At 46.0% G+C, this 18,164-nt stretch overlaps 1 protein-coding gene across 2 annotated transcripts in view; it reads right to left on the bottom strand.

Annotated features, from left to right (window-relative positions):
* CHKA (choline kinase alpha) overlaps positions 1–18,164 on the bottom strand; it is a 61,489-nt gene that overhangs the window by 23,223 nt on the left and 20,102 nt on the right. Inside the window, exons 2-3 of one of the 2 annotated variants that reach the window (XM_060105449.1) lie at positions 13,222–13,333; positions 2,409–2,462 (exon numbers count right to left, since the gene is read on the bottom strand). In XM_060105449.1, the coding sequence (XP_059961432.1) occupies positions 2,409–2,462; positions 13,222–13,333 (166 nt within the window). The remainder of the gene's footprint in view (positions 1–2,408; positions 2,463–13,221; positions 13,334–18,164) is intronic. The other variant, XM_060105450.1, reaches the window with a different exon arrangement.

Genomic DNA, 18,164 nt, shown 5'->3' with positions numbered 1-18,164 from the left:
CTGGTGGGGAGGGGAGGCCACAGAGCAAAGAAGGTGAGGCACACACTGCACAGGCCACGGGGGTGAGCCCGCCAGAGGCTCGCGGGCCCCCTCCCGAGGCGGAGCCAGGCCTCCCGCTGGAGGAGACCAGCCGTTCAAAGAGGCTCGAAGAACACAAACCACCGTCCCCATTCTGAGAGCCAACTGCCCGCCTTCTGACGCAGAGGATCAAAGACAAAATCACAGCACCTACTACCGTTGCCTGCGGGGCCCCGAGCAGAGATCCAGCCGGTGCAGGAGGAGGAGGTGGTGGGGCAGTGACGCGCGGGTCCCCGGCGGCGAGGGCACGCTGGACTAATGAGAGGAAGGGACGAAGAGTGCGTACAAGCAGCGGGATCCGCCCTGGGTTTAGAATCTCACAGGAACAGGCAGACGTTAACACGTAATACGGAAACTTACAGCCACGGAAAGTGCAAAGGAGGCACTCGGTGCTGTAGGAGCGCGAATGGAGGAGCAACCCTAGATGAGAGCAGGAGGGGCTCCCTGTGGAAGGAACCTGGGAGCCGAGATCCCAATGGTCAGCAGCAGTTGCGGGGAGCGGTGCGGACTGAAGGGCAGAGCATTCCAGCCAGAAGCAGCAGCATCTGCAAAGGCCCCGCGGCAGGAAGGAAACCACACAGCTTAGGGCCACACGGCTGGAGAGCAGGGAAGCGGGAGGGCGTTGTGAGATGAGACCGGGAAGCTCGGCGGGGGTCAGGCTGCCGGGGCCTGGCAGGATAAAGCCCACCTAACTGGGACGAGGGCAGAGAGCCACCAGTGAAGGATTGTAAGCAAGAGGCTGACACGATTGGATGAGCGGTTCAGAAGCCAGCTCTGGCCAAGACGAAGGGGATGGCCTGCAGGAAATAAGAGCAGAGGTGGAAGCCCAGGGAGGAGCTGGTGGCAGCTTGGACCAGGCAGGTGCACAGCCCAGACAGAGAGAAAGCAGACAGACCCAAGATACGGTTCAAAGGAAAACCACCAACAGACTTGTGGATGGGACACGGGGGTGAGGGGACAAGGGTACAGAAAGTGACTCCCTGCTTCCTGGCCTGCCCAGAAAGGCCGGATTTAGATTTTGCTGTTTGGAGGGGTGTGGAGAGTATGGGTTCAGTCTTGGACCTGGTTAGACACCCCAGGAGCCGGGGAGCAGCTAGTGTTTGCTCCAAGCAGGGCTGTGGGCTGGAGGAGCTGCAGACCCTTGGCCGCTAGGAGAAATGCAAGGACCAGCTTTGGATCAGGTGGCCTGGTAAGGCGGGGGGTGGAAATAGGGCCTCAGGCCTGGGGACTCTGAGTACTTAGGACAACCGCAGAATGAGCCCACAAAGGAGGCAAGGAGGGGTGCAGGAAACGCGGGGCCTTTACTTCGTGTCCCTGTGTCCTGGCCGCCTTCACTGCTAAGAAGTCCAGATAAAACGAGAGCTGGAAACACACTTCAGATTTAGCATCATGGAGGTCCTAGTGACCCAACAGTTTCAACTCCCAGGAAGGACGAAAGGCTATACACAAGGGGCCCAGGAGGCTGAAGACAGAACGTCAGTCACTTCCCACTGACAGCTTCTCAGTCAGCGTCTCTCAGTCAGAGAGCACACATTCCAGATCCTCTAGACCACAGTCTCCGGAGCAGGGCCCATGCAAAACTTCCACGGAACCGCGAGGAAAAAACAGCAGCGCTTTTATTCCTTTATATGATCTCACTCACCTCTTTTACATTTCTATTTCTTGATCACTTCAATAATTCGTATGCAATTAGTAAAACCAGTGTATTTACATGTGTCGATATTACGGGGTGCGTGGTGTGTATGCTACACACGCACACCCACACACTCCCCCCGTTATACAGAAACCTCCACACACCAGGGGAGTGTGCTCAAAAGTTTTTCACTCCCTGGAGTGTGGAGATCACTACTCCAGACGCCCCACCTCTGAGCCTCAAAGAGGGGGCAGGTGCTCTTGACCTCAAGCTCTTCTGAATATACGCATTTCTGAGTGAAATCCCGTATTTTAGGAAGAAGCCTTCGGGAGCTGGGTACCATGCAGAGTGAGAAACACTCCTGCCTGCCCCGGGGAGACACCTGGGCAGTGACAGACTACCTCCACGTCAGAGTATCACGCACGCAGGTCACCCCAAGCCGCCATCTCCTAGCACCCCAAATGCTGTTCAGATCGCCCTAAAGGCACCAAGTCCACTCCCTACACCCTCAGCAGGAAATGGAACACAGACTGTTCGTTGGGTCTCACTGTGGCAGCTCCCAGTACCCCCAGAGCCCCTCCTCTGGGACACACAGCAGGACTCCAGGGCAGGAAGGGGCGCTGCCAGAGCAGGGGGGCAAGGCTGCCCACCACCAGCTCACACCTCACACAAATGCAGAACGGACTGAATTACTTACTTGAAATTCATTGTCTTTCTGAGCTTGTTCGGATCCCTCCTTATTACAGGACCGCTACGAATGAGAAAAAGCAAACACTTCCAGTGAGATGGGGAACACTGTGCAGACACTAACTCTGCAGCCATCAGAACAGTCAGGGTTTACAAAACATCACAGATCTTTAGCGAGGGTTTCTCAGCGCAGTCTAAATGCACCGCCAGTGTCCCACTAGGACCAACACCTGAGGAAGCACTTCATTTCTTTACTAGAAAAGGGATGTGCTGTCGAGACCACACAGCTGTGAGTCTCACCACCATCCCGAGTACCTTTTCACAATTTCATTGCTGGAGGAAAGTCAGTGGAGGCTGCTCTCCCTATCAGGCCTCCTCAAGATAAGCGCTGGGCTGGCTTATCTCGTTTAGCCAGGTGGGTCTTTTGAGGCAACGCCAGCCCCAGGAGGGTGCCGTCCTGCAAGGGCAGGGGCCGCACATGGGCTCGCGGCCGCCGAGGTCAGCACAGGGTGGACGAGGGTGCCCTGTGTGGGCAGGAAGCCCGGCACCTGGTCTGCGCGGCCGAGCCTGATCATCAGGGCACCACTGGCTCAGCGTGGAGTCTTCCTCCACCCAAGAGAGGCCTGTGCCGGTCTAATAACGGCCCAAACAATACGTATGTTGACGTATTGAGAGATACTTTCATCACTTTCCGCAATGAAATTGCAAATTATTGGTAACCAGGATTCAGTCAATAACACACCTCAACCACAAACTACCATAAGCAACTCTCGGGCCACATCCTTTCTTCATGGCAGATCTTATCTTTTAAAAGCAACCCCCACCCCAAGTGCTTTAAAAACCTTCATACGTGTCCTGTCAAAATTTTATACTCAAATATTGCCCCTACAAAAATGTTATTTGTTAAAATTAAACTAAGTCTGCTTACATCAGACACAGAAGCCCATAAAGGAAGCTCTTTAAATATGTTAAGGTAAAAAGATTCTTGAACATCCCATGAAAAACATACCTTTCCATTCCACAGCTTTATCAAAAATACCTGTACCAAGGGTAGAAAGTGTGGACAGGAAAAAAAAATGCCACGTTAAGCACCACCAGCTACTCTAGCATCATTCAAAACACCTCAGCGGTTTAAAGCGACAGCTCCCATCCATCATACACGGAAATGACATCCCACAGACGTTTAATGTTTTGTATAAACAGTACATGTTCTAGTTTACTCGATGTAAAAGTAAACAAAATAAATATCCACATTCATATGAAGTTATCTGCAAAAGATCTGCACTTATACATACTCAATAATACCTTTAACACACAGTTAAGTACACGTTGTACAAAGTACAGAAAGTACAAATGGGGGATATATGATATTTTCATTTGTGTAATCTGCATTTCTCTGATGAAAAGATGCTACAGGTTAAATCCCGTTACAATGAAAGCTACAAAATGAAAATACTACAGAAATACTTTTAGACTTTTGCTGATGGCCTGACGTAGGGTGGGATAAAAACCCTAGGGAGGAGTATCTAGGTACCATGAAAGCGCCACTCCTTCCTTAACTCCAGAACACCCTCCTGAACGCACCGCGGCCGGCGTAGACCTACACCTTAGCTGCTCCCTCCCCCCAGTGGCCTACAAGCTCCTAGTGAATAGGGACTCCATCTTTTCTTCACTGTTGGTCTCCCCAGCAAATCCTGGTGGCTCACTACACTTTGTGGCTGCCACAACTAAATAAACACTCCTGCACTGAGAAGCTCAAGGAGCCACCAAGGGCGATGGGCAGACCTACATCTGTGATCCCAGTAGTGGGGGAACTGGCAACAGTGTCAGTCAGAATGCCCGATGGGGCTGAAATGTCCCCCAAATATTAAATCCTTGTGCTTTTTCTCCCCAGAGACAGTTAAGAACAAAAAAAGGTCTATAATCTGATATACTGCATATATATATGTATATATATTTTCTTATTTTGATACTTTGTAGGAAAAGACAAACAAGGAATTTGGATATCCTACTGAAATTTGTTGTAACGGGATTTGACCTGTACAAAATTCTAGATGACTATGGTTATTCCTATGCTGTTATTACTTGAACTGTATCTTCTTAGGGAGATACAGTTAAGGGGTTATTCAGCCAGCAGAAGTTCCCTTTCCCTTGTCTAATGGTGCTCTCAAAGCCAGCAAGTCACCTCATCCAAGTTACAAATTGGCTTGCTTCCGAGGCCATTCCTTTTTAACATATTAGCGCTGTTAGGTAGAAACAAATTCTATTAATCATTTCCCCGCCCCTGCCCACCCCATTCCACCCCCAAGTGAATGCACTACTTATCCCACCAGAGCACCATCAGGAAGGCAAGATGGACTTCTGCCATACCCAGCCCTCTGTTCTGTTTCCTCAGTACAGAATGTTCAGGTTCCCTCGATCCTGTAGGTAAGAAGGGCAAGACCAGGAAACCGCAAGCCAAGTGGACTGAATCTTCACGGAAAGGTGAGAGAAGCAGCCTCCTGCAGAGACAAGCCAACAAGAGAGAGCAGCCAAAAAAGAGTCAGAGGACTGTTCTGTCCAGGAAGAAAGGAGGTAAAGTATAACTTGGAATCTGTGGGATTTTATTTCAGAGGCACAAATTTATTTGATGCAGATATTAAAACATATTGTACAAGTATTTAACATGACTCCAAATTCTTCACCAACTAACTTGTACATTAATAAAACTTAGCTTTCAATAAGTTATAACATAAAGGTAAAAAATTTTAACATTAGAAATTTGGACACTAACTGGTTATTTAATATTAAATAATTATTAAAAATTTTAATGTGAACACTAATGTAGTCATGTTTTTTTTAAATCAGCTTATATAGGTACAGACTGAAACCGTCATGGAAGAAATAGTACAATGTCTGGAATAACCCTGGAGAATGAATGAAGGTAAAGACTAAAGAAAGCTGGTCAGAGAGAAAGATGGATACTGGGTACCTGGGGTTCATTATGCTCCTCTGGTCTACTTTTGTGTGCATCTGAAATTCTCCATAATAAAATGTTTTTAAAAATAAACGCTGAAACTTCAAGACCTAAGAAGTCAGAATGTATCCCACATGCTTAAGACAACGCCCAACTCTGTGAATGTACTAAAAACCACTGAATGGTACACTTAAATAAATAAGTGAATCGTATGCTACAAAGATGTCATAAAAACAGAAAAAGAAGACAGCCAATGGTAACAAAAATATACTGCCGCTGGCTTCCTCCCATCTTCCTCATTCTTTTCTTCCTATTTTGGGCTTGGTTTTCAAGAGAATCTACAAGTATTCACTATAACCCATGTATTCATTAGCTGTGCTGTAGCAAATAGGCTAAAGTGGTAACAATAACAAAGGGGGTGTGGCTGATATTTTGTTTTAAAGTTATAGAAGAGTTTAAAAGAGGCAACAGACCTGTGATTGACCAAGCACTTGTAAACTTAAAACCTAACTAACTTCCTAAAAGCCTGAACTCTATTAGCTAGGGCCAGCGGTCCCCAACCTCTTTGGTACCAGGGACCAGTTTCACGGAAGATGATTTTTCCACGGACCGGGGGTGGGAGGGATGGTTCAGGCGTAATGTGAGTGACAGGGAGCGACGGGGGGGGGGGGGGGGGGGGGTGCGGCAAGGCCCACCTCCTGCTGTGTGGCCCGGTTGCAGCCCAGGGGTTGGAGACCCCTGAGCTAGGGCAGTAAGATGAGAGCATAGAGGATTCTGACTTTTTACTTTACATACGCCTATACTTTAAAAAGTGTTTAAAAGTATATGTTACTTTTACAATAAATATATTTGGTACAAGGTTTCAAATGTTACTTTTCTGGCAAAGTCGCATTTAGAGGCTTTTAGAGGTTTCTGTACTTTAAAGAAGACTATGCAAAAAGTAAGTTACCTGGTATTCCACAATATAACAGGCTTATTTCTTTAAATTTGTTTAAGCCAAATAAACTCTCATCGCTTGGCCAGTTCTTAACAAAAGAGTCTGCTAATGCTGAGGGAACTAGTTTTATGATTAAACTACTTTAATAAAACCACATTTGTGAGATGAAACAAAGCAGCATCTTCATTTTCCCTAGTCTGTGTATGTGTGGCTGTGTGGAGATAAAGCCTCTTTTAAAACAGGAGTAAGTTGGTTGCAGCCTTGATAAAGTGCTTTGGGATCTATAAATGAGTGATTAAGAAAGAACAATCCAAATGTTAGCTAGACTCAACTTCTAGGGCATCTAAGATCTGGTCTAGGAAAATCATCCATCTCTCCACTAACCTGAGATTAACCTCCTGAGTTGAGTCCCGAGGGACTCCAGACTATCAGTGTTTATCCTGAGAGTAACAGGATGGGCTGCACTAGCCTGAATGTTCAGTAGCTGTGATGCTCGTCTGGCCCTGGAGTGACACGGGCTTCCTGACTATATTGCCTGTGGCTCTGAAGATTCTAAGATCCACCCTGGTTATCTGACCATGTCGACTCTCTACGAGAGAAGAGGTTCTCAACGAGGGGACCACACCTGCCACCATCCCTGTAAACGATCGATCGGGCTGTGTCCCAGCTCTCAGGAGAGTTGGGGCAGGAGAGGGTGAGAATCCTGACTCCCTAGAATGCACAGCAGTCATGTGGTTCTTCTCAAGTTTTCTTCTCAATATCACGGACCCTAACCTTCCTGCTTCCTGATCTCTATGAAAACATTCTGCATTTACTGCTTTCATGGCTTCTTACAGCCTTTTCTGAAAATATTTTATAGAACACGTTGAAATGTGAGATGACAATGCAATGATTTAAAGTATAGCTTATGTGATTACCTAGTGAACACATATAGATTACGAGAATTTAAAGAGACAAATGATTCCTAACGTTTTACTGGACAAATGATTCCTAACGTTCTTCTAGAGTACCTCCGATCTGCCCAAGGACCAATCTAAGACAATGTGACCCTGCTGAGCTTCACAAACTCGGATGCCTTGACGAACATCAAGAGGAGACTAGAATGTCTAAAAGGCTCTAGGCAGACATGAACTAGGAGAAAGACAGGTGAGTGGAAGTCCAGGTAAAGAAGGCGCCTTTCAGGACCTTCTCAAGATTGAGGTCTGATCCAGGGTAACCTGAGGCCCCAAGACTCCAAAGGCTTCTGAGTTCCTTCGGCACGAGCACCCCAAGGGCTGACGTGTAAGCAACGCATTTCCAGGAAGAGCGCCTTCGCTTCTCCAGCCTGTGTCCTTCCACATCAGATCAGCACTGCTGAGCTTCATAAAGGCACAGGGTGGGGGAGAAGGACACTAAATGATTAGGACAGGGAAGGAAGTTTCTAACTCTAACCACCATATCAATATGTGCATAGCATTTCCTTAAGGCTGAAAGTGGTATGAAGGAAGAAGCAGCTAAATACTTCACATGAATTTTCAAGTTGAGGCCCATACATTTCTAAAATTACGAAATGTTTGTCATTTTCTACTGAGGAAACAGAAGAAAGGGTCTGATCTGCTTTGGACCAAAAAAATCCCCCAAAAAACAAAAAACCCAAAGTGATATATACAACATTCTGAAATCTTAACTACTGTACCTCTTTAAGCAAGCACAAACTGTAGCTGGTGCTACTTAACATAAGCATTACAACTTTGTTTTTAAAAAACATTTCTTGAAACCAAGAACTAAAAGAAAGAAATGAAAGCTGTAGAGAATGCTCCAACTTCAGAGGACTCATACTATACCGTGAATCGTGTCTGTCACCTGGAAACCAGAGTGCTCCAGGCACGATCGCATGGACAAGCCTGCAGCAGAGAACACATGCACATACAGCTAAAGTGGTACATTGCCCCCAACGCCCTTCACGCCACCCAGCACAAAGACATTCCTTCCCAAGAGGGCGGGCTGCGGTCACGCCAGCGTTCCAGGGACCAGAAATCTGTATTGGCTTCATGCTCTAAAGCCCAAACATTTAAGACCAGCAAGACAAAGACACTTTGCATATGTCAAAATTAGACACAAGAGTTTGGGGTTTATTTAGTTATCAAAAGAAGGCACCAAAGCAGGTACGGAAGGTGGTACCACTGTAGGTTGTAATTTGGCAACTATCTTTGGAGAGTATTAATGGAAGAAATACGAGGTTAGACCAAATGGGAACACGCAATACTAGAAACATGTTTCACTTCTGAGAGGGAGGTTTTGACTGCCTTAGAAATAGGTATAATTACACCATGCTCAACACATACAAGGGGAGTTTTTAAAAGCAGAGTAAATTAGGTCATGATGACCTAATACAATGAGAAAAAAAAACCGAATGCACCGTGTTCAGCGAGCAGGGACATGTGCTCAGCCTCTCGGGACGGAGCAGGCTCTGCATGGAGGAGTGGCAGCCATGCCGTCTCAGCTCCAGAGGGACGTGCTGCAAGCAGGCAGCTTCTCAGTAGCCAAGAGTTTACTGCCAGCTATCTGTAGGCTGCTCTGCAATTTATCGTGACTGAATTTTTAATTAAACTGGGGTTAAGAGAAAACAGGGAAGAAGACATTTTGTTTTCTGGATTCAAAAAAGACCGTGTCCCAAACGGTACTCTTTTGAGTCACTGATACATATCTGCGTTGTGCCTTGATGCCTTTCATTTAATTATAGTTAGTACTTCAACAAACACTAATATTAGCCTTCTACTACTCAAAGAACAAAAACAAAATTTTCCCAGACAGCACTCGAGAGATCGTTGGTGTATTATAAACGTTCATGCCTGTGAGACCGCTCAAAACGGTGAGGCCAAATCTCTCCATTCATGCAGAGAAGGGACTGGCTCGACACAGTCGCTGTTCTGACAAGAGGCAGGGCAAAGCCCCCTCTGAGACTTCCGCCAACTGGCACAGGTTACATTGAAAGAACAATACGTACTGACATTTGTGTCTTCCACAATTCATGATAAATAAGCAAACTGGTTATTTGTAATCAGCCAAACTTGCTTCTGGGAAAAGGCTGCTACTGGACGATGCAGAGCTCATGTTCCTTCCCAGTACCAGAAAGGAAAAAAATCAAGTTACATTGACAGCTAATTTTATCGTTTCAAGCTCTCTTCTAGCAATTATCTCTCTTTCCGCAATGGCAAAGGCTAAACCAGTACTTCTCAAAACTTCTACCGAGCTATCCTACCTGCTTCAGTCACGGGTTAATTTTATAGTTGAATTCGGTTTCCATCGTCTATGCAGCTAATGAGAATAACCTCCTTGTCATTAAAGTTAAAGCTGGCCTATGTGAAATAGACACTGAATTCTACTGACATTCATTGTTTTAAGATCACACCAATATTTTTATGTTTAATAATCTCCTGCAAATAATATCGTGTGGTGTGGCAGTTTTTCGAAGCTGTGTGTGTCTTACCTTGTTTTATCCTCAAAAGGACCCATTTTTCCCCTTGTCCAACACAGGACTTTCCATACGCCCTAAAATTAACACCAATCCTAAACAAAACATCCAGGGTACAGCTGGGAAGCCTGTTTATGTCTCATCTTCTACAGAAATGGTGGGTGGCAGAGATAGCTGTTTGTGGGGCAGAACTGTGGGCCTTAAACCCAACCAGGAGGTTTTACTTGGCCTTCTGCTACTTAAGCCTTAGTGAACTGCACCAGAGAGCAGCCATTTCAGGGCTGCCATGGAGATAAGGGAAGTCCGGCATCTCGCAACACCAAGATGAAGAAAAACAAGAAAGTCGAGAAGCATCTCGTTATTTTAAACCAAGTTACTTGTAAATGATTGTAAATGTAAATCAAAAAAGTACTGCTACATGATATTTGATTCTCACAGAGGCAAAAACTTCCAAAGCTGGAACGAGGAGGAGAAAGGGAAAGAAGGGACACACTAAACTAACCCAGTCTATCATGTAATTAAGCAAAACAGCTAAACGTTCTGAGGAAATACGTAAGTCTATCATTATGTGCAGTCATCAATTAACATGTTTCAGGGAAGGAGCTCATTCTAATCCACCTTGAAGGACGTGACAGCTGCGTTTATATGGACAATTCAGGAAATACCAAGTTATATCTGTACAAATGTACATGCATGTATAGGGGGGGGTGTGTGTGTGCTTTCCTCTAAGTAGAGTCAAAAATAAGGAAAGCATAACATTTGATTTGCGTGATATTTCTGTCTTTAATCCATGCATTTATGAAAGTAATGTGACTTATTATTTGGGTTCCATAGTTGCTCAGCCACATCTCTTAATTAATGCAAATCCTGGCAAGTTACTATCAATTTTGGCCATTTTTGGTGCAATCCCTGGCACCATGCCGTGAGAGCTCAACTTGTAAAGCGCACGGCACTACCGCCGGCCTCGAGTCTTACTGACTGCTTAGCCTCGGGCCCTTACTTTCCTTCTCTCTTAAACTGAAGTTCCTGTTCAGAGTTCCTGAATTTCTTCCCCTCCTCATGTTGCCAAAGTATTCAAATGGCCAGCAGTTTAAAACGGCCATTAATGTCCGAAACTCTAACTGGCAGCGGGTGCCCCTGCCAAACCCCAAAGAACTTGGGAACCAAAAATACCTGAGGCTGTAGGTTTCATGGTTTTACCAAGTTCAAACTTCAACAAAAAAGTGTACTTGAACTAGGGACTCAATCAACTGCGTAATTATATTGAAAACACTGAGTCCCACCTATAAAGCAAAGAAACAGCTTTTTTCTAACAAAAATGAGTTTGTTGTCAGAGTCAGTTGTGAGACTGTCAGACGTTTGCTCATTATCCATCTCGTGAGCTACTTGCTTCCCTTTCTACCCATGTGCTTTCAAGCACAGCTTCTACTCTTCATCAGCAGATGCAGTTTCAGGAATGGAAACTAACAGCCTGGTAAAAATAGAATCGAGAAGCTAAATCCAGAGTGCTGCCCCCTCCGCCCCCATTAACTGCATGTAAAACATACTCTGATCGTTGGTTTGGTAAAAGTTAATGCCACTTTAAGTGGCTTCAATTCTTCTCTATTTTGCTGAGTTACATAATAGTCTTTTTTTCCCCTTAAAAATAAGTAGGGACATGGAATTCTGTTCAAACAAATTCTATGTCCAGACATTGCTATTGCACTTAAGTACTATCAGGTAATAATTCTAGATTGCTAAAATTTCAAAAAGGACAAAATATTAACTACTGATGGTGAATCTTTATTAGGGGAAAAGAAAACTGCAAGGTCACGGCCTGCGTTGCAGCCGGCTGTTACCAAGTTACCTGTCCTTAACAGGGCACACATGCCAGCCAATGCAGCAGCCACCAGCTCCATGTAACCATTGCAATTTAAATAAGTAAAATTACGTAAAATTTAAAACTCCATTCCTTGGCTGCACTTGCCACTTTTCAGGCATATGAGGGCCACACGTGGCTGGTGAGTGGCGTCCTGGACAGCATGCATCAGAGCATCCCTTCACCTCCACGGGGCTCTGCTGCTCTCAGGGCACAGGGCCTGCCCCCGGCCTAGGAGGAGCTCACCGTGCACACTGAAAACGTTCCTATTTAAGTTGAAATAGAAACAAAGGCTCCATAAATCAGATTTAAGTAGTCTCATATCGCATGCAATCCCAGCAGCTAGTTATTAAAGTATTTTTAAAGTGTTGCTTAAATGAAAGCACACGAAACGAATGGGCAGAAATGGGACTTAATTGTTACAGGAAGTCCTCAGAGAAAAAAATGGCTGAAGGTTGATTTCATTAAAAGTCCCAAAAGGACATTAATTGGGTATAGTTCAAGAACTGCTCTGAAACTGCAACTTGATTAAATAAAAAACTGGACTGCATGGTAAGCACAGACCCTGTTCTGCTTGTACACTGTCAGTCAGCGGGGCAGGGTCGGCTGTCCGTCAGCACGTGAACCTAATGCCAAAGTGGCCTTGGGTTTCCTCAGACACGCTAGCTTGTTCCTAACCTCAGACCCTGACCACTCTCACAGCTGGACAGGGTTAAGGGAAAATTACCCAATGAAAAGGTTCAGTCACATGATGACAATTTTTTAAAATGAGTTAATATCCAGAGTGCCAATTTTAACTTTAATATTTCTAAACATATAATCGAATCATCACAGATATGGACATGACTTGCTTTTTAGACTGAGCTGAAAGAGACTAGTCTTTAAAAAAAAAAAAAAAATTGAGTCAGAAAACTATTCTCTGTTTCATGAAGATCAAAATGGGCCCTTCCAAGGAAGATTTAAATGGATATCAAAATTCTACCACAGAAACATACACATTTATATGTGTGGTCAGTAAAATGATAAATTCATGGTATAGTTTTTTTTTTTAAATCCAGATATTTGGGATATCCTATAACTGGTTAAGACAATTCAACAAATAAGGTACTTTAACTGAAAGATTCAATTATTTAAGTAATATAAAAATTTAGAAAGATGAGGAATCTAACAAATTCAAAGCTCTAAAGAAATCTCAATGGGAGGTAGTTAATAAATTCGGCTTCACTGAGCTCATACTTTTCCACTGGGACTATCCTGTAAACCCTTTTTGATGATGCTTTCCCCGCATTCGAATTTTACAACTTAAGTCTGAGCTGAAAATTTCAATGTGTGGAAAATCCAAGCATTATCCAGCACTATTAAAGATTTAACCAACATTGTACTTCCTCTGGATATAAAGCTGGACGTATTTGTACTAACAAATAGTTAAGTAAAGACAGAATTTACTTAGAATATAAACAAAAAACCAAGTTGTGCAGCCCAGTTAAAGCAAAAGCAATATATTTAAATAGCTCTTACAACACCACTAACATATTTTAAGTCTCTTCCCAGGTAATTAGGAAAGAGGATTAGAACTGTGACCAGGCCCCTCCCATCCCCAAGCAGCCTAGGAACTCACCATCTTTAGAATCGCACCATACAGCCGCAGGAGCACCTTCCGAGGCTCGTCACCAACGGTGGCCAGAGTGTCGGGTAAGGAGCACTGGAACAGCATGTTACTGAGGCCACCTCTGTCAGAAACAAGAGGACCGTAAGTATCTGTATTTTGAAAGCAAGCTAAATCGCTTGTGGATGAGAAGTCAGGATCCATCCCACAAGAACTGTCCTCATCTAAGTCTTCATTTAATCTCTCAGGATACTAGCAACGTAAATGATTAACTCGGCAGTTCTCAGATCAATTCCACGAGTCACAGTAAAAACAGGCAAATTCCGGATCTGTTGTTCTAGGACAGCGATGGGGGGAGTTTTTATAATTGCATGTGGCATCTGCCTCAGAGAGTGACAAGGAGCGAGGAGACCCTCCTCTTCAGCCCTGGGAATGGGGGGAAATCCCAGATGCCTCCCTTCCAGCCCACATTCATGTATGACCCAAAATTCCCATCATATACCCATCACTGCCAGGTTAAACTCTCGGGGCAATACTTAAACCATCTCCTACAGGACTTTCCACTTGAAGTGGAAAGATCCACCCCTTCTCAACCAGGTTTGCCTAACAGCCTTTTCAAAAAATTTGCAACATTAACAATTACTGGAGCTCTCAGAGCTCTCAATACCCTAAACCTTCTACTGTGACTACCAAAGACAAGCAACAAGTCACAGGGGACGTTTAAACCGGAAAGCATAGCCTTGGGGACAAATCACCTGCCTGGGTTGGAAATGATTAGGTGCAGAGGGTGGTTAGTTAATGCAGGGATTGGAGTTAAATGAACACAAAATACTGTATAATTAGGAATTCGAGACCAGAGGCACCTCATCTGTAGTAGACTTCAGAGTCCCCAAATCCTATTCATAGCCAGTCAGTAAACTGCAGGGAACTATTACATAAGCAAAGCACCACACTGGAAGCTCGGGTAACACAACACTGAAACAGGCTCTGGTCCCTGCCCTTGAGAAACTTCTGCTCTAATGAAGAAGGCAGACATAAAACTGTAAGACAGAATTCAAAATCATGGGACAATGTCTGAACCAGATGCTTCAGCAAACCCTGAGTCTATACCTGCCTGTCAGAGGCATCAATATCACACAGCAGTATAGGCGCAACTTGTGGAGAAAAAGTTATCAGCAAGGTGGACCACAGCTTCCTAGAACGACATCCCCCAATCACAGAAGCCAGCAGCCTCTTTCCCTGTTCTATCCACTGACAGTCTTAGCGAAGCTACGTTCCCCAAAGTGAGGCTAAATACAAACCTAAATTGCCTCATCACACGCCCAGTCAGACAGGGATCCTGAGCACGCAGTGACAAGCACCGTCAAAAAATGGTCCAAAAGACAGAGTTCACTTTGTGTGAGGAAGAAAGATAACAGGGAGAACCTTTTATCTGGAGGTTGTTAACGTTGCTGCGTTAACGGTGCCACAAAAATGCTCAAAGTTCCACCCCTGTGGGGACACTCCCCACCCTCCTGGGTTAGAGAACCTGGGCTGTGCTCAGGCAGCAACATGCCTTGCGTCAGGACTCTATTTACCAGCTGCCTCTACAGGTGGCCGGGCCTGTGCGACCAAGTGCTGGCAAATAAAATGTCAAGGAAGTGTGTCTGTGGCTTTTGGGGAAGCAACGTCAGACATGCTCACGCACTTGCCCCCTCTTCCCCATCCATCCTGCTGTGTGGACCGAGGAGAGAGTTGTGGGTCAGTGCTAAGCTACTGCCTCTGGGCTCCAAATTCCCACTCCAGTTCTGCTGTGATGCTGGGCCGGGACTCTGCTGATGACAAACCTCCTTTATCAGCTGCTCCCATTCATCAGGTTCTGGCGGCAGACGTGTCTGCCTGCCGTTCCTGCCCGCGTGCTGTGGCAGCAACCCGCCCGTTCCCATCCTCACTGCTTTGGGCGACCCCAGCACCAGCCTCAGGGTCCCCAGCAATAGCCAAGCAGTGCCCTCTCCTTGGAGGTGGGGATCCCAACTCTGTGGGCCCCTCCTCTCAGCTTCCAGGTTCTGATCACCCCAACCTCTTCCCTTGTCCCCCAGCCCCAGGAGCCTGCTTCCTGCACACTTAGTATTCCTTATCTTAATCACTTCTGTTCCTTTTGCTTTTTTGGTTCTCCACCGCCTGTTCACGCAATTCGCTATATTAAATGCTCTATGGCTGCTGAAATCCTAGTGGTGTTTCCATTTTCTTGCTAGGATCCTAACTAGCACATGTGGCCAGAGCTTTAACAGCTTCTTAGATCACGAGATTAACGGCCACGTCCTAGAAATAGCAGAGCGGTTAGTTGAAAGGAGTCTGCATCCCCATCAAGCTGTGAAGCCACCACACCTGCTCAGCCTGGCTACTCCTGGACCTCTTTCATGCACAACGGAAATAAATTTCTATGTTGTTTAACCACTGTGACTCTGGGGTCCTCTGTTATAAGCAGCTAAACCTAGTAGTAACTGATACAGCGTCACCACATCCACTTACTCCTGTTCTTCCAGTCTGGAAACTCCTCACTCTTCTCTGCCATCTAAAAACTACCTACTGGGCTTCCCTGGTGGCACAGTGGTTAAGAATCTGCCTGCCAATGCAGGGGGACACGGGTTTGAGCCCGGGTCCAGGAAGATCCCACATGCCGCGGAGCAACTAAGGCTGTGCACCACAACTACTAAGCCTGCGCTCTAGAGCCCACGAGCCACAACTACTGAAGCCCGCGTGCCACAACTGCTGAAGCCCGTGTGCCTAGAGCCCATGCTCCGCAACGAGAAGCCACCACAATGAGAAGCCCACCCACCACAACGAAGAGTAGCCCCCACCCGTCGCAACTAGAGAAAGCCCGCGTGCAGCAACAAAGACCCGACACAGCCAAAAATAAATGAATAAAATAAATAAGTTTATAAAACAATAAAAACTACCTACTGTTTAAAACCAAGTTCCAAGTCCAACCTCCTCGAGAATCTTTTGCTGTCTTCCCTGCTAGCTCCAGAAGACAGGGGTCACATCTAACTTCAATTCTCAAGGCCCAGTGGCCCCAGATGGTGGATGCTCAATAGAGATTTTCTGAAAATGACAATGACCCACAGCACTCTCCCAGAACCTCCCTTCTCCAAACTCCTCCCTGTTACATTTGGTAACTGACCACCTTACATTGTTCTCTAACAGGCTGGCGGTCAGCCTTGGCTCTCTAATTTAGACTGTAAGCTCCCCAACGGACAGTCCCCTCTTCCTGGGAGAGGGCATCATGTAAAAGAAAAGCCACAGGCTTCAGAGCCAGGGAGCCGATTCAAACCCTAGCTCTGCACTTACTAGCTGTGTAATCTTGGGCACGGTGCTAAACCCCTGAGACCCTCAAAAATGCACTCCTCTGTAAAGGAGCAGCACTTAAACCTAGTCACTGTAAGACCTCAGGGTCGTGGAGCCCTGGGGCCGCAGCGTCCTGAGGATGCAACAAGGGTGGGGTCATTCCATCCTCCCGACAACCTACAGGGCAGTGACGGTACTGCCTCCATCACACAGAGGAGGAAACAAAGCAAGTGGCAGAGCCACAAGGGAAGACGGCATCTGGCTCCAGAATCCTTGCTTTTAACCCTCATGCTGAGAGATGGGACACAAGCAGGAGGGCACCACGTGCCATGCCAGACACACAGTGGTGCTGCGGGAACCGCCATCCATCACAGGAGCCCGACGTCAGGACAGGTCTGTACTAACTTGCATAAGACAAATGTCTCTGTTCCTGTGGCTGCTGTCACTTACGACCACAAACTTCGTGGCTTTAAATACACAGGGCTTCCCTGGTGGCGCAGTGGTTAAGAGTCCGCCCGCCAATGTGGGGGACGCAGGTTCGAGCCCTGGTCCGGGAAGATCCCACATGCCGCAGAGCAACTAGGCCCATGCGCCACAACTATGGAGCCTGAGCTCTAGAGCCCACTAGCCACGACTGAAGCCCGCGCGCCTAGAGCCCGTGCTCTGCAACAAGAGAAGCCATGGCAATGAGAAGCCCACGCACCACAAGGAAGAGTAGCCCCCGCTCGCCGCAACTAGAGAAAGCCTGCGCGCAGCAACGAAGACCCAGCGCAGCCAAAAATAAATAACTAAATAAATTTAAACAAACAAACATAAATTTAAACAAACACACATTTATTATCTTACAGTTCTGGAGGTCAGATGCCTCTAGACAGGTCTCACAGCGCTAAAATCAAGCTGTCAGCAGGGCTAGACTTCAAAAGGACATACCTCATTCCAGGAAACACACACAAAATAACTAAAACAGATTCGGAGTGAGCTAATGAATTCAAAGAGGCGTTACCAGCAGTGATGAGGAATTACGGTTTAACGGGCACAGAAGTTCAGTTTAGCAAGATGAAAACATTCTTGCGATGAACAGTGGTGATGGTTGAACAACAACGTGACCGACTTAATGCCACTAAACTACACACTTAAATATGGTTAAAATGGTAAATTTTATGCCATGCACATTTTACCACAATTTTAAAAAAAGGAATGAAGTCCTGACACATGCTACAACATGGATGAACCTTAAAAACATGCTCAGTGAAAGAAGCCAGAACAAAAGGCCAGATATTAAATGATTCCATTCGTATGAAATGTCTAGAACGAGGAAATCTGCAGAGTGGGTGCCTAGGGCTAGGGCAGGAGGGGGCTAAAGGGGACAGGGTTTCCTTGTGAGGTATGAAATTGTTCTAAAACTGATTGTGGTGATGGCTGCACATACCTGTGGATATATTAAAAATCCTATGCTAGGACTTCCCTGGCAGTCCACTGGTTAAGACTCTGAGCTTCCAATGCAGGGGATGCGGGTTCAATCCCTGGTGGGGGATCTAAGATCCCACATGCTGCACGGCCAAAAAAAAAACAACAACAAAAAAACCCATATACTAAAAACCACTGAATCCTACAATTTAAGCAGGTGA

This window comes from Mesoplodon densirostris, chromosome 7 (genome assembly GCF_025265405.1).
Source record: "Mesoplodon densirostris isolate mMesDen1 chromosome 7, mMesDen1 primary haplotype, whole genome shotgun sequence".
Taxonomy (NCBI): domain Eukaryota; kingdom Metazoa; phylum Chordata; class Mammalia; order Artiodactyla; family Ziphiidae; genus Mesoplodon; species Mesoplodon densirostris.
The sequence above is the reverse complement of the archived record's forward strand: the minus strand, read 5'-3'. Positions and strand labels throughout refer to the sequence as shown.